The sequence below is a fragment of the Procambarus clarkii genome, chromosome 44 (assembly GCF_040958095.1).
Source record: "Procambarus clarkii isolate CNS0578487 chromosome 44, FALCON_Pclarkii_2.0, whole genome shotgun sequence".
Classification (NCBI taxonomy): domain Eukaryota; kingdom Metazoa; phylum Arthropoda; class Malacostraca; order Decapoda; family Cambaridae; genus Procambarus; species Procambarus clarkii.
In genome coordinates this window covers 22231719-22249310 of record NC_091193.1, presented here as the reverse complement: position 1 = coordinate 22249310, position 17592 = coordinate 22231719, and the positions used below count along the sequence as shown (strand labels likewise).

The window sequence follows — 17592 nt, the reverse complement described above, 5'->3', positions numbered from 1 at the left end:
GGAGAGGACCTCCAGTCTGCCCTCAGTGTTGCTGCTCAAAGTGGTGGTCAGGTCATCGGTGCTGGTGGTGGCATTGGAGGCGGCATTGGTGGCGGCATTGGTGGTGGCATTGGAGGCGGCATTGGTGGAAGCCTTGGAGGCGGCATTGGTGGAGGCCTTGGAGGTGGCATTAGTGGAAGCATTGGAGGCGCCATTGGTGGTGGCCATGGAAGTGCCATTGGTGGTGGCCATGGGGGCACCATTGGCGGTGGTCATGGAGGCGGCATTGGTGGTGACTTTGGAGACTTCAGTAGTGGTGAGAGCACAGAAGGTGGATTCAGTGTGTCGACCCCGTCTGGTCTATATTCCACACCGTAAACATGTTAACAACGCCTTCGCCATCAAGCTCTTGGTCTCGTACTGCAGGACGGAACAACTCATTGTTTATATCTAATTTATAATGTTACTAATCCTTCCATTTGTGTAATATTTATTTTATCCAAGTCATGATTTTATTTAACATGACAATCTCGGATATCACCTGTAAACGATGACCAAGATAAATATTAACCTTATTTATATGATTTGTTTAAATTTTCCTGGTGGTTTAACGAAAAGAATAAAGACGAGCACTTTAGTGTGAGCTATTGAGGAATGACTCAAGCCATAACTTATGCTTTTAATGGAGAGGAGACAAGAGGCTAGCATTAGTGTGGTACTAGTATAGGAAGCTAGCATATGAGGTCACCACTATTGTAGTACCAGCATTTTGTTTAACTAAATCATGAAGCCAGCACAAGTGTACTAAAATGCTATTGTGGTACCAGCACTAGTGTGGTACTAATCTAAAAATTTTGTGTTATTCACGTACCGCCAAATGAATTCACTTGTCTAGTACCAGGTAACCAAGGTATGAACAAGGTATCAGCTCACGAAGCTGGGTAATATTCAGGATCACAACTTGCTGCGTATTGTTTGGTTTAAATTATATAAAAAGAACACCGAGACTTCTGTCATTTACACAATCATAATACTCAATAAATTTTACCTGTTAAGATGGTGACTGTATAACACTATATTCTTGCATTACTAAACTGCAAGTCTGCGCTATATGGCTGAATCAATATCAAAGTCATATTACCGGATCCGACTTTCTTTAATAGTAAACGAATACTATTTGCCAAATAGGAATATTTGTCACACATAAGGTGTTGAATTACAAGATGGAGCCACTCAGAGGCAAAACCAGAGCTGCTGTTTTAAACGGATAAACAATACTAAAAATTAATGAAGTGGCATAGAACCACAGAGAACAGACGAATACATACCTAAGACTGTCACAGTAGAAGCACTTGTCTTTAATTCGGGTTTGTGTTGCACATAACAAGTTGCGAGACCTCGTAAATGTGTTGTTGCAAAACCTCGTCAATGTGCTGGTGCATATGCCTATTTGCGAGTCCTCGCAAGTGTGCTGCTTCGTTACTTACATCTATTTTGAGTTTTTTCTACTCATGTTCATCTATAAAGTTTGTGTATTATAGTATTAACCACCCTCGTGTTATGTACTGGTATTGTCTCCGGTCCTCCGCTCACACGTTTTACGAAAGACTAATTCAGATAACCCACAATGGTTACAGGAATAATATAAATCAAGAAGAGACGGGGGACTACTGGGCAAACTCCTTAACTTTTCCGACACCATTAAACTATTTATTTCATTATCTAAAATACACGCAAATTACATGCAAGACATAAAACGTTTATCACCACAAAATATACAGATCAAACCTGATAACCCATTAGTCTCTTCCACAGTCTTTCTGACAACACATTAGTCTCTTCCTCCATTCAGGAGTTGTCAAACAAGGAACGAACTGCCACTCAATCTTCAAAATACATCAACACTTTCGCACTTTTGTTCTTCAAACACAGACTGAAACGGAACTACATCACAATACAATTAGAATATATAAAAAAATTTGGAAACCAAAACACATCTAAATGTATCATCATTTTTTAATCAATTAATATTATTTATATATAATATAAATTTCTCACATAAATTATCCAACTTTCACTGTTTACTATTATCATAATCTTGTTATTCAATATTATAATAGGCTATTACTCTGGCCTACTATAAAAATATGATGAAAAAAGAAATAAGGCTTCAGACACTTTATAGTCACCGGAAAGACTAACTAAAAAGATTCAGGCTACATCATTGAAGGGAATGTTTTCAACTGATTCAGATCCTCGAGAGTTACCATCAGCGGGGTGAAGTTACATTGGGATAATGTTACTTGAGTTGTGTCCCATCGGTCTATTTTGGGGCCTTAGTAGTATATAATATATTCAATCATATATATTGGAGTGAACAGCAAAACCAACAAGTTTGCGGATGCCCAGTAAGCTATCACCCACAGGATGAGTACATGGTACACAATATACCGCTCCCTGGAGGAGTGTAAGGTGCACGATAAACTACCACATAAAGGTTGTTGAGGAACTGCACAAACTATCGCTCACAGCATGAGTAAGGGGCACATGATACACTACCGCTCATAATATGATTAGGGAGTGCATGGCAAACTATCACTCACCGGATGAGTATAATATGCTCAATACACTGCAGCTCACAGTACAACGTCGGAAGCGTCCCACTACTCAGACTAATCGACCTAAAAAGAGGAGCGATGACGGGTTATGTCGTGTAGGAGGACAATAGTAGAGGTGAGCTAAGCATTGTTAATAAAGAGGGAGTTGACTGCTATCTTGGATTCCATTTGAGCAGTCCGAGGACAGTAGGATACCGGGAACTCCAATCAAATTTAATAAGAGCTGGAACAGGGTGACATTCACACTAGTTATACCATTTATCATCATACTATTATGCAGGAAGAGTCACAAAGATACGGGTAATCTAATAAGGTCAGGAGACTTCTAGACGTTACTACTGGTAGGCTTAGGTTGGCAAAAAGTTCCTCTGGGAGTTTGCACCAGATCTACTTCAGCAGGTACTAATTCACCAGATCTACTTCAGTGCTGAAGTACATCTGACTAACTGTAAACTGTGAGACCTATTCACATGTCTCACATCACTAAGTAATTGTGAACAAAATTCACAATTCAGAGATAATTCTATTAAAATGCTAAACTTTTTTATTTCAATTAATATATTCAAAGTTTGATTAATATATATTACATGCATGTGCATGATTGTTTATTTCCAAAGGTCGCCCACCGGATGGGTGTGTTATGCATGATTAGTAACTGTATGTAACTGGCTCACAACAGATGTACATTACTCAGCTTAGAGACTGTTGTGGTCCAATTCTTGAACCAGATGTGCTTTAAAAGATTATTGTTATATAAACATTTAACTGTACAGCTAACTTATCAAATTTGCAACTATCTAGCTTAATGAATTTTTGGGTTCAGCTCCTGAGCCTATTATGAGCCTCTGTAACCTTGCCCGCTATCGCCCAGACTATGAGTAGGGGAGTAAATCAAATGAAAGAATCAAAGGGCAGAGGCGAGCGCGACAAAAAAGGCGTGTTATGTAGACGAGAGTCAAGGCTGCCCCGTCAGGGTGAGAGCGACACTATACCATATAAAAGCTCGGTCTGCCTCGCCGACACATCACACTCCACCATGAAGCTCCTGGTGAGTGCCTCCCCCCGGCCTGTGTTATCGTATTGTGTTGTGGTGTCCAAGTGTTCCTGAATACGGACGGGAAATAGAGGTGGCGGTATGGGTAAGAAAAGTGGATGCTGCTGCAGGTAACTGGGCTCTGACCCAAAGTGGGCTGCAGACATTCACACAGGAAAAATGAAGAAGGGCAGAGATCTCAGAAACGGGAAATTCAAGATCTGCTCTGATATAATCTGCTTGTAGCCTTGCAAGATGTACGATTGTTTTAGCCTCAAAGACACTGACTTTAACTGCCACAGTCAAGCGTACATTGGAAATGTCTGTTTTTCATGCATACATAAAGTAGCAACTGTTTAAATTGGGGATAAACTTGCCCTCTTCTAATGTCACCGAGAATGATAGAAAGGTGTAAGGAGTCATGACAACACTAGTCTAGTGACTATGAGAGTTTTGTGGCGCTTTAGGTTATTTATGAAAAGTTATTTACACTAACACCGCTACAATGTAAGTCTATATGTAGACTTGTCAATAACAGTGTCTGTAAAACTGAATCGCAATTGAAAACCCTGAAACGTCAAGGAAAAAATGCTCAGATAAATTTGAACATTCAGTGGAATCTTCAGAATTAAAGGAGTGGCGTCACATACTTTTCATAAGGTGTTCTAAATGTGATAATTAAGTGTTACCATCCCACATTATTCTGCCCTCTTGAGGCTCCCACTTCACTTATTTCTCCATTCTGACATGATATTATATTATATTCTAATGTTAGAAACCTAGAAAATTTATGTCAAAATCAATCAGGTAGTTGACTGACCTTAATATTAACACAGCTTCTGCTGTGTTTATGTCAAAATCAATCAGGTAGTTGACTGACCTTAATATTAACACAGTTTCTGCTCTGTCATTTTAGCTAGGTTAAACAAGGTTAGGTTTGATGATAAGATTACCAAAATCTTATAGTTAACAGACATTACCAATGTCTGTTAACTTTCACAATCATTAAAATCTCAATTCATTAATTGTAATTATATATATATATATATATATATATATATATATATATATATATATATATATATATATATATATATATATATATATATATATTGATCGCTTCACCGCTCGACCAACACGACCGGACAAAAGAGGATGGTAGCCGAGGCTATTTCCATCCCCCCGCCGGCACTCGGATTGTAATCTGGGGCATGGTATGGTCGAGCGGTTAAGGGATCCTGTACGCCAGCAGAGTGCTCCTGGCAGTATGGGTTCGAGTCACTTATGGGAAGTGAGTTTTCAGTTGCATATAGTCCTGGAGATCATTCAGGCTTGTTCGCATATATATATATATATATATATATATATATATATATATATATATATATATATATATATATATATATATATATATATATATATATATATATATATACTGATCCGTGACAGCGCTAAGAATTCAAATTTTCAATATAGGTGAAAATACATTGAAAAGTGCACCACTCCTTGTATATATATTCTGCTCACACTTTCTTAATGACCTTCATCGTTTGCTTTTCTAATCGAGCAAAGTGACCAAGCAGGTGGTTGCCTGATGAAGACTGTACTACCTTCAGACCAAATTAGTTACGGCACCAATAACTTTTAAACTGAATAAATCAGATATGCAAGAAGAAATCTAAATATAAATTAGAACAGTAATTGGTATAATAACTTTCTGCAAGCCAGAGTCTAACCAATAATATTTTATTTCCGTTTTAGATACTTGTTTCATTGGTTGCGGCAGCCGCCGCCGAGAAACGCCCGGCCTACAGTCTACAAAGACCTTCTGGTCCAGGTCTGATCATAGGTGGATCAGGAGGCTTCGGTGGCGGCGTAGGGGCCGGTGGAGGAGGCTTCAGTGGTGGCGTAGGGGCCGGTGGTGGCGGTTTCGGTGGCGCAGGATTAGGTGGCGGCGCAGGATTAGGTGGCGGCGCCGGATTCGGTAGCGGAGCAAGATTCGGTGGCGGCGCAGGATTAAGTGGCGGCGCAGGATTCGGTGGCGGCGCAGGATTCGTTGGCGTCAGCTGTGGAGCTGGACAGGTTCGTCATGTGGACGGAAGTTGCGTGACTCCTGTTGTCACCAGAAACTCATTTGTGTATACTGCTCCACCAGTGGCCCCAATCGTCGGTCCACGCCCAAATGTTCCCCTACCAAAGCTTGAACACAACATTATCTTCATCCGTACCCCAGAAGTTGGACTTGGTCAGGAACCCATTGTGGTGCCACCACCTCAACAGAAGAACGTCGTGTACGTCCTTAACAAGCGACCAGAATTGGACCAGAAGGTCGTCCATGTCCCAGCACCAGAACAACAGACTCCAGAAGTGTTCTTCGTCAACTACGCCGACGGCGACAACCCGACTCTACCTACAGGAGAGGACCTCCAGTCTGCCCTCAGTGTTGCTGCTCAAAGTGGTGGTCAGGTCATCGGTGCTGGTGGTGGCATTGGAGGCGGCATTGGTGGTGGCATTGGAGGCGGCATTGGTGGAAGCCTTGGAGGCGGCATTGGTGGAGGCCTTGGAGGTGGCATTAGTGGAAGCATTGGAGGCGCCATTGGTGGTGGCCATGGAGGTGCCATTGGTGGTGGCCATGGGGGCACCATTGGCGGTGGTCATGGAGGCGGCATTGGTGGTGACTTTGGAGACTTCAGTAGTGGTGAGAGCACAGAAGGTAGATTCAGTGTGTCGACCCCGTCTGGTCTATATTCCACACCGTAAACATGTTAACAACGCCTTCGCCATCAAGCTCTTGGTCTCGTACTGCAGGACGGAACAACTCATTGTTTATATCTAATTTATAATGTTACTAATCCTTCCATTTGTGTAATATTTATTTTATCCAAGTCATGATTTTATTTAACATGACAATCTCGGATATCACCTGTAAACGATGACCAAGATAAATATTAACCTTATTTATATGATTTGTTTAAATTTTCCTGGTGGTTTAACGAAAAGAATAAAGACGAGCACTTTAGTGTGAGCTATTGAGGAATGACTCAAGCCATAACTTATGCTTTTAATGGAGAGGAGACAAGAGGCTAGCATTAGTGTGGTACTAGTATAGGAAGCTAGCATATGAGGTCACCACTATTGTAGTACCAGCATTTTGTTTAACTAAATCATGAAGCCAGCACAAGTGTACTAAAATGCTATTGTGGTACCAGCACTAGTGTGGTACTAATCTAAAAATTTTGTGTTATTCACGTACCGCCAAATGAATTCACTTGTCTAGTACCAGGTAACCAAGGTATGAACAAGGTATCAGCTCACAAAGCTGGGTAATATTCAGGATCACAACTTGCTGCAGTTATCCTTCGTATTGTTTGGTTTAAATTATATAAAAAGAACACCGAGACTTCTGTCATTTACACAATCATAATACTCAATAAATTTTACCTGTTAAGATGGTGACTGTATAACACTATATTCTTGCATTACTAAACTGCAAGTCTGCGCTATATGGCTGAATCAATATCAAAGTCATATTACCGGATCCGACTTTCTTTAATAGTAAACGAATACTATTTGCCAAATAGGAATATTTGTCACACATAAGGTGTTGAATTACAAGATGGAGCCACTCAGAAGCAAAACCAGAGCCGCTGTTTTAAACGGATAAACAATACTAAAAATTAATGAAGTGGCATAGAACCACAGAGAACAGACGAATACATACCTAAGACTGTCACAGTAGAAGCACTTGTCTTTAATTCGGGTTTGTGTTGCACATAACAAGTTGCGAGACCTCGTAAATGTGTTGTTGCAAAACCTCGTCAATGTGCTGGTGCATATGCCTATTTGCGAGTCCTCGCAAGTGTGCTGCTTCGTTACTTACATCTATTTTGAGTTTTTTCTACTCATGTTCATCTATAAAGTTTGTGTATTATAGTATTAACCACCCTCGTGTTATGTACTGGTATTGTCTCCGGTCCTCCGCTCACACGTTTTACGAAAGACTAATTCAGATAACCCACAATGGTTACAGGAATAATATAAATCAAGAAGAGACGGGGGACTACTGGGCAAACTCCTTAACTTTTCCGACACCATTAAACTATTTATTTCATTATCTAAAATACACGCAAATTACATGCAAGACATAAAACGTTTATCACCACAAAATATACAGATCAAACCTGATAACCCACTAGTCTCTTCCACAGTCTTTCTGACAACACATTAGTCTCTTCCTCCATTCAGGAGTTGTCAAACAAGGAACGAACTGCCACTCAATCTTCAAAATACATCAACACTTTCGCACTTTTGTTTTTCAAACACAGACTGAAACGGAACTACATCACAATACAATTAGAATATATAAAAAAATTTGGAAACCAAAACACATCTAAATGTATCATCATTTTTTAATCAATTAATATTATTTATATATAATATAAATTTCTCACATAAATTATCCAACTTTCACTGTTTACTATTATCATAATCTTGTTATTCAATATTATAATAGGCTATTACTCTGGCCTACTATAAAAATATGATGAAAAAAGAAATAAGGCTTCAGACACTTTATAGTCACCGGAAAGACTAACTAAAAAGATTCAGGCTACATCATTGAAGGGAATGTTTTCAACTGATTCAGATCCTCGAGAGTTACCATCAGCGGGGTGAAGTTACATTGGGATAATGTTACTTGAGTTGTGTCCCATCGGTCTATTTTGGGGCCTTAGTAGTATATAATATATTCAATCATATATATTGGAGTGAACAGCAAAACCAACAAGTTTGCGGATGCCCAGTAAGCTATCACCCACAGGATGAGTACATGGTACACAATATATCGCTCCCTGGAGGAGTGTAAGGTGCACGATAAACTACCACATAAAGGTTGTTGAGGAACTGCACAAACTATCGCTCACAGCATGAGTAAGGGGCACATGATACACTACCGCTCATAATATGATTAGGGAGTGCATGGCAAACTATCACTCACCGGATGAGTATAATATGCTCAATACACTGCAGCTCACAGTCCAACGTCGGAAGCGTCCCACTACTCAGACTAATCGACCTAAAAAGAGGAGCGATGACGGGTTATGTCGTGTAGGAGGACAATAGTAGAGGTGAGCTAAGCATTGTTAATAAAGAGGGAGTTGACTGCCATCTTGGATTCCATTTGAGCAGTCCGAGGACAGTAGGATACCGGGAACTCCAATCAAATTTAATAAGAGCTGGAACAGGGTGACATTCACACTAGTTATACCATTTATCATCATACTATTATGCAGGAAGAGTCACAAAGATACGGGTAATCTAATAAGGTCAGGAGACTTCTAGACGTTACTACTGGTAGGCTTAGGTTGGCAAAAAGTTCCTCTGGGAGTTTGCACCAGATCTACTTCAGTGCTGAAGTAGATCTGACCAACGTTAAACTGTCAGCAAAACTATTCCCATGCCTCATGTCACTATAATTGTTAAAAAAAATCATAACTCAGAGATAATTCTATTATAATGTTCAATAATATTTATTTCACTAAAAATTTCCAAAGTTTGCTTAATATATTGAATGCATGCACATGATTGTATTATTTCAACTATCGCCCACCGGATGGGTGTGTTATGCATGATTAGTAACTGAATGTAACTGGCTCACAACAGATGTACATTACTCAGCTTAAAGACTGTTGTGGTCTAGGTCTTGAACCAATTGTGTTATAAAAGACTACTGGTATATAAACATTAAACTGTGTGGCTGTCTTGGGATTATCTTGAGATTATTTCGGGGCTGAGTGTCTCCGCGGCCCAGTCCTCGCCCAGGCCTCCTTTTTGTTACACACCCCCAGGAAGCAGCCCGTAGCAGCTGTCTAACTCCCAGGTACTTATTTACTGCTAGGTAACAGGGGCATCAGGGTGAAAGAAACTCTGCCCAAAGAAAATCAAAGGGCAGAGGCGAGCGCGACAAAAAAGGTGTGTTATGTAGACGAGAGTCAAGGCTGCCCCGTCAGGGTGAGAGCGACACTATACCATATAAAAGCTCGGTCTGCCTCGCCGACACAACACTCCACCATGAAGCTCCTGGTGAGTGCCTCCCCCGGCCTGTGTTATCGTATTGTGTTGTGGTGGTGTCCAAGTGTTCCTGAATACTGACGGGAAATAGAGGTGGCGGTATGGGTAAGAGAAGTGGATGCTGCTGCAGGTTACTGGGCCCTGACCCAAAGTGGGCTGCAGACATTCACGCAGGAAAAATGAAGAAAGGCAGAGTACTCAGAAACGGGAAATTCAAGATCTGCTCTGATATAATCTGCTTGTAGCCTTGCAAGATGTTCGATTGTTTTAGCCTCAAAGACACTGACTTTAACTGCCACAGTCAAGCGTACATTGGAAATGTCTGTTTCTAATGCATACATAAAGTAGCAACTGTTTAAATTCTTCCGGGGATAAACTTGCCTTCTTCTAATGTCACCGAGAATGATAGAAAGGTGTAAGGAGTCATAACAACACTAGTCTAGTGACTATGAGTCTTTTGTGGCGTATTAGGTTATTTATGAAAAAAATATTTACACTAACACCACTACGATGTAAGTCTATATGTAGACTTGTTACAGGTAGTAGGTGAAGAGCAAATCAGCAGTGTCTGCAAAACTGAACCTGAAATCTCAATTGAAAACCGTGAAACGTCAAAAAAAAATGCTCAGATAAATTTGAACATCCAGTGAAAATCTTCAGAATTAAAGGAGTGGCGTCAAATACTTTTCAAAAGGTGTTCTAAATGTGGTAATTAAGTGTTACCATCCCACATTATTCTGCCCTCTTGAGGCTCCCACTTTACAGCACCTTTGTTTTAGTTTTCTTCACCAGATCATCACATATTTCATTGAAGCATAAACACATTTACGACACACAATACAACACATTTTGCATACAAATAATGCTTATTTGTATTGCTCACTTAACACACAGACATGTATTTAAGTTTCAGGGCTTCAGAAAAAATAGACTTTATAAAAATAGACTCTTTTGCAGTGTATATACATTGAGAGGTGTAGGCCTACGCTTTGAGGAATGTATAAACTAAGGTTTCATTACTTCTCAATATTAACAAGATATTATATTATACATGAATGTTAGAAACCTAGACAATTTATGTCAAAATCATCCAGGTAATTGACTGACCTTAATATTAACACAGCTTCTGCTCTGTCATTTTAGCTAGGTTAAACAAGATTAGGTTTGATGATAAGATTACTAATGTCTCTTAACTGTCACGATCATTAAAATCTCAATTCATTAATTGTAACCAATATATATATATATATATATATATATATATATATATATATATATATATATATATATATATATAAATATATATATATATATATATCCACTAAACCGTAACAGCGCTAAGAATTCAAACTTTCAATATAGGTGAAAATACAATGAAAATTGCACCACTCCGTGTATATATATATTCTGCTCACACTTTCTTAATGACCTTCATCATTAGCTTTTCTAACAGAACAAACTGACCAAGCAGGTGGTTGCCTGATGAAGATATTCAGACCAAATTAGTTACAGTACCAATAACTTTTAAACCGAATAAATCAGATATGCAAGAAGAAATCTAAATATAAATGTGAACAGTAATTGGTATAATAACTTCCTGCGTCTGAGTCTGCCAGAATCTAACTAATAATATTTTATTTCCGTTTTAGATACTTGTTTCATTGGTTGCGGCAGCCGCCGCCGAGAAACGCCCGGCCTACAGTCTACAAAGACCTTCTGGTCCAGGTCTGATCATAGGTGGATCAGGAGGCTTCGGTGGCGGCGTAGGGGCCGGTGGAGGCTTCGGTGGCGGCGTAGGGGCCGGTGGTGGCGGCTTCGGTGGCGCAGGATTAGGTGGCGGCGCAGGATTAGGTGGCGGCGCAGGAGTCGGTCGTGGTGTAGGATTCGGTGGCGGCGCAGGATTCGGTGGCGGCGCAGGATTCGGTGGCGGCGTAGGATTCGGTGGAGTCAGCTGTGGAGCTGGACAGGTTCGTCATGTGGACGGAAGTTGCGTGACTCCTGTTGTCACCAGAAACTCATTTGTGTATACTGCTCCACCAGTGGCCCCAATCGTCGGTCCACGCCCAAATGTTCCCCCACCAAGGCTTGAACACAACATTATCTTCATTCGAGCCCCAGAAGTCGAACTTGGTCAGGAACCCATTGTGGTGCCACCACCTCAACAGAAGAACGTCGTGTACGTCCTCAACAAGCGACCAGAATTGGACCAGAAGGTCGTCCACGTCCCAGCACCAGAACAACAGACTCCAGAAGTGTTCTTCGTCAACTACGCCGACGGCGACAACCCGACTCTACCTACAGGAGAGGACCTCCAGTCTGCCCTCAGTGTTGCTGCTCAAAGTGGTGGTCAGGTCATCGGTGCTGGTGGTGGCATTGGAGGCGGCATTGGTGGAGGCATTGGTGGCGGTATTGGAGGCGGCATTGGTGGAGGCCTTGGAGGTGGCCTTGGAGGTGGCATTGGTGGAAGCATTGGAGGCGCCATTGGTGGTGGCCATGGAGGCGCCATTGGTGGTGGCCATGGAGGCGCCATTGGTGGTGGTTTTGGAGACGACTTCAGCAGTGGTGAGAGGGGAGAAGGTGGATTCAGTGCGTCGACCCCGTCTAGTCTATATTCCACACCGTAAACGTATTAAAAACGCCTTCTCCATCAAGCTCTGAACCTCGTACTGCAGGACTGAACAACTCATTGTCTTTATCTAATTTACAATTTACTAATTTTTCCACTTATTGTGTATTTATTTATTTTATCCAAGCGATGAATTTATTTAATATAACAAACTCAGATATCACCTGCTGTAAAAAATGACTAAGATAAATATAAACCTTATTAATGATGCTTTATTTCTTCCTGGAGCTTCGAACTGCAGACCACATAAACAGCAGCCCACAGTTCTATGTGGTCTGCAGTTCAATGGTCCGATGGTCCAAGTGAATGAAGAAATGTAGGGAATCTTTGTCACGATTTTTGGCTCTGCCTACCGGCTACACAGATAAATATTTTGAACAAACACATTCCGAAAACAACTTATATAGTAATATATACCAATATTCAATAATCTCGGGAAACTTCAACAGACATTTCCAGCTATCCGTAATTTGCCCATAATCACATAAAATAGACCATCCTCCCACAAATTCAAAGGTTTCTTAAACGTTTGCCTCTTTTTTCAGAACAAAAGAGGGTAACCATCCTATTTTTTAGTTCTTTACACAGCTCAGCTCCGCTCATCTGCGACCACACACACACATAATATAATTATATTTTTTATACCAGAGACAGAAACTGAGAGACACAGAGATAAAGACAGAGATAGTGAATGAATAAATGGATGGATGGATAAATGGCCGGATAGATGAGTGGATGAATGACCAGATAGATGAATGGATGGATGGACGGTTAGATGAATGGATGGATAGCCGGATAGATGAGTGGGTGGATGGACGCTCAGATGAGTGGATGGATGGAAAGATAGATGGATGAATGGTGGATAAATGGATATATTGATGGATGAATAGATGGATGGCTGTATAAATGGATGGATAGATGGATGGATGGATAGATGGATAGATGGATGTATAGATGGATGGATAGGTGGATATATAGATAGATGGAGGGATGAATACATAGATGGATGGATGTATAATTGGATGGATGGATAGATGGAAGGATAAAAGGATAGACAAATGACTGGAAGAATGAAAGATCTTCCTGAGGTTATTTTGAGATGATTTCGGGGTTTTTTAGTGTCCCCGCGGCCCGGTCCTCGACCAGGCCTCCACCCCCAGGAAGCAGCCCGTGACAGCTGACTAACTTCCAGGTACCTATTTACTGCTAGGTAACAGGGACATCAGGGCGAAAAAAACTCTGCCCATTGTTTCTCGCCGGCGCATGGGATCGAACCCATGACCATAGGATCACGTGACCAGTGTTTTGTCCGCGCAGCCACCGGATCCCTAAGATGGCTAGGATGGATACATAGAGGATAGACAAATGGATAGATGTGTAGATAGATGGATAGATTGATGAATGGATAGATGGACAGATATATACAGATAGATGAATAGTTAGATGGATAGATGGGAAACAGACCCGGGCAATGCCGGTTCTGTGCATATATCAATGTGCATATATCACGCAAATTGGCAGAGGGAATGTTCTGGGGTACGGGATGAACATAGGCTGGTCTGGGTCGCCAGAATTAACACAGGAACAGCGTGCCAGCGTCACATTCGGACCCCCACGATGGTTTTTGGCACTGTCTGCCGGCTACAGTTAAATATTTTGATTTTGTTTTGTATACAAACACACCACAGCAACAACAACCTTGTAAGCTCAGTATAGCTGTGTTAGTGCGGCAGAGTGTAGTCCTGAAGTATGGTAACATTAAGTGATTTAGTGTTTCTTCACCCTCCAGAGGGTAGAAGATATATTTGCGTAGAATGGAAAATATCCAAAAGAAAATTAATAGTAATCACAATGCTGTTGTGTTTAATGACATGTGTATTAGAGAAAACCTGCTCCCAAAATATAATATATTATATATATATATATATATATATATATATATATATATATATATATATTTATATATATATATATATATATATATATATATATATATATATATATATATATATATATATATATATATATATATATTTATATATATATATATATATATATATATATATATATATATATATATATATATATATATATATATATATATATATAAATATATGCAACAACGATCACAAAAAAAAGACTGATGCAAGTATGCAGAAAAACCACACCCACACATGAAAAATAGAGATTACTAAACGCGTTTTCCGCTCATTTCACCTTCATCAGAACAACACATATTTACAAGTATTTACATGTGTAAATACACGTGTATTAATACACGTAATTACACATTTAATTAGGATGTATTAAATTGTGTGGGAAGGTTCGGTTCAATATTATACCGTTCTGATATTCGATTTCCATGTGCATGCTTTGTTATCATTGCAGAAGAAACCAATGAGTCCAAAGAGGAATTGTGATAATAAATTATACTACGATTGTGTTGTGTTGTAATTTTTTGTGCTGTGTTATTGAATGACCCGTGTGAGTGAAGTGAACGGGTTACCGTTGTGTCTGATTTGTCAGTGAGAAAAGCAATTGTATAATCTTATATGATATATTGAAGAATCATTAACTTACTCCTTGTGGTGATCAACTGTCCATTGAGGCAGTGTAATTAACGTAATCAAGTGGAGTGACAAAGTCTTGCTGGCAAGTTGTCTTGAGTGATAGCGTTGTGTTAACGTAACTCGTCTTGATAATTAGTTGTCCGTGTGACAGTAATTAATGTAATTACTTACTGGTTGTTTAAATGTCTTTGTGACAGTAATTGATGTGAGATTTATTGTTTTGATTGTTGGACTATCTGAGTGACAAGTTGTAATAAACATAGATTACCTTGACTCTTAACTGTCTGGATTACACTAATTAACGTAATTAGTTAACGTAACTGATTAACGTAATTATTTTAAAATTAATTTGATTAAATGGATTGGGAATCAATTGTTTAGTCTGTGATAGAACGTTAAAGTAATTGTTGTTGTTTTGACTGCTGAGAGACGTGGGTTAACGTAATTGAGAGTGTTTCAGGAGACTGTCTCAGTGACCAGTCGTGCTGTGATGATTTGATTGTTGATTGTTTTGCACTTTTGATTTGCATCTTGAGTCCAAGTGAGTACCTGTTTGTTCAGTCTAGTTCATTATACCAGCCAAGAGCGGTACGAAAAGGAGCCCGTACTATACTGCTGTTTGGATAGCTGTCATTAGTTGTCACTAGAGGACCATTAACGTAACGTTAAATTGTTGTGCTTTGTATTATAAATAAGTTTTGTAATAAATTGTTTGTTACTAACGAGAGAAGTAACTTTATGTCAGTACCTTTCAACAATATTTAACCCCACATGCATGCTGCAACAAACTAGACTATTTCTTGCATTTATTGAAGGCCTGCTTCTGGATTCGAACCTGATTCATAGCCCAATTGTTACCGTTAACATTGCCCTAAGCAATTAAGGAGCTAAACGACTTAGTGGATAAGTGATCCAAGGAGCTGGACCCTGGCGGTTGCTCTCGCCTTTTATTTTCAGTTTTAAAGTAAAATCTTTACATTTGACACTTAACGTGTTGGCCTGTGCAGTCCTTTCTGACTGAGCAGCACTTGTCAATTAGTGTTAAATAATAGAAAATCTCACAGTATTCAAATTTCCAAAACAACTTCTCGTGTGAGACTTTGTCAAAAGCCATTTTTAAGTCCAGATAGACACAGTCAACCCAACCATCTCTCTCCTGTAGAATCTCTGTGGCGCTATCATAAAAACTAATTGGATTTGTTATACATGATTCGGAACTGTTCATTTAGTGTTTCACACATTTTTTCGTCATTTTCAGTAAACCTGTTCCCCATTCTCAATCACTCTATTTTATCTTATATTTTAAAACAGCTTGCTTTTGATGAATTCATAGAAAAGGCCTGGATCTGTTTTTTTTTTTTTGCCAGAAACCCCTTTCTCAAAGTTCCTTTTTATCTCTCTCCTCACTGCTGCTTATTTGTTTCTTGTTTTTTGTAGTGATGGTATGTTTGAGGGTTAGGCCTCTTCCTATATTGTACCCATTTTCTTGCCTTTTCCTCTCTGGCACTCGAACAATTTATATTGAACCAATCCTGTTTTCTTCTTCTGCATCTCTGTTTTGGTATGAATTTTTGTGTTCCTTCATATATTTCACAAAATTTGACTTACATCTTATATACTTCCTTGCCTAGCAACAAGACTTTTCAATTAAGGAGTCTGTTTTTTGAAGAACTTGCTAAGTTCCCCGTAGTGTCATCTTTTGAAATCACGTTTGTCCCCTGTGTCTATGTCCCCATTCTCTTCTAGATTATATCACAAAGCAAAATTTAATTTCCAACAGGACATGATCACTCTTTCCCAAGGGAGGAAGGTACTGGATGCCAAATATCTCTTCTTTCCTGGTGAATATTAAATCCAGTATTGACAGAACATCCCCTTCCCTCATTCTTGTGGCCAGCTTGATGTGTTGATACATGAATGTCTCCAGAGTGAGGTTTACAAATCTGCCTGACTAAATGTCCCCCGTTCTTGCTTTGTAAACCTCCCAGTCTATTGTTTTTAAGTTGAAGTCCCCCAGTACCAACAATTGTGATTTATTTTTTCCTGCTTGTACTATAATCTCTCTCATGACAATTATGATCCCCTCTCGTTTGTTATCTAGTTCATCCTTCGTCCATGTGTTGCTGCTGGTGGGCTGTAGGCACTTACGATTATCAGTTATCATCCTGATTCCAGACCTGCAATGCCATTATGTCAACTTCTTGAGAGTTTTCGATTATTAACTGTCTTATCTTCAGGTTTTCTTTCACCAGCACAGCCACACATCCACCCTTCTTATTTTTTCTGTCACGTCTAAACTGAGTAGCCTCCTGTGAATACGAACTTATTTAAAATATTTTCTTAAAGTTTCGTCTCTGTTAGTGTGTACTCATCTATTTGTGTCTGCAGGATCGATCTCTAGCTCTTGGACCCCTCTTTTATAGCTATTGGTTGTCTAATGCAATGACTCTTGGTCTATTTCCCTATCATTCCTTCTTTTAAAGTTATGAATGAAGTTTGCCTCTACAACCATCTCCTTTAGGTTGTAGATCAATTTAAGTCATTCCATTTATTCACTACCCTTACGCTAAGAGAAAACTTTCTAACATCTCTATGAAACATCTGAATGTCAAGTTTTCATCCGTGCTCCCCCTTGTTCTATTGATATTCATTGTAAACATTTCCTCTCTTTCCACCCTGCCAATCCCTCTAAGTATT

The 17592-nt window shown here is 39.6% G+C and overlaps 3 protein-coding genes across 3 annotated transcripts in view; all 3 read left to right on the top strand.

Moving 5' to 3' along the window:
- The window catches only part of LOC123745158 (uncharacterized), a 3098-nt gene extending 2540 nt beyond the window's left edge, over window positions 1-558 (top strand). The window contains exon 2 of the mRNA XM_069300809.1: window positions 1-558. This exon is cut by the window's left edge and continues 651 nt beyond it. Within this exon, the coding sequence (XP_069156910.1) occupies window positions 1-357 (357 nt within the window). The 3' untranslated portion in view covers window positions 358-558.
- Window positions 559-3584: 3026 nt separating this feature from the next.
- Window positions 3585-6591, top strand: LOC123745369 (uncharacterized). Its single transcript, XM_045725857.2, has 2 exons — window positions 3585-3645; window positions 5392-6591. Exons 1-2 carry the CDS (start codon window positions 3634-3636, stop codon window positions 6388-6390), a joined length of 1011 nt encoding a protein of 336 aa, XP_045581813.2. The 5' UTR covers window positions 3585-3633; the 3' UTR covers window positions 6391-6591.
- Window positions 6592-9699: 3108 nt separating this feature from the next.
- Window positions 9700-12526, top strand: LOC123745367 (uncharacterized). The gene is made up of 2 exons (XM_045725855.2): window positions 9700-9711; window positions 11349-12526. Exons 1-2 carry the CDS (start codon window positions 9700-9702, stop codon window positions 12321-12323), a joined length of 987 nt encoding a protein of 328 aa, XP_045581811.2. The 3' UTR covers window positions 12324-12526.
- The last annotated feature ends 5066 nt before the right edge of the window (window positions 12527-17592 follow it).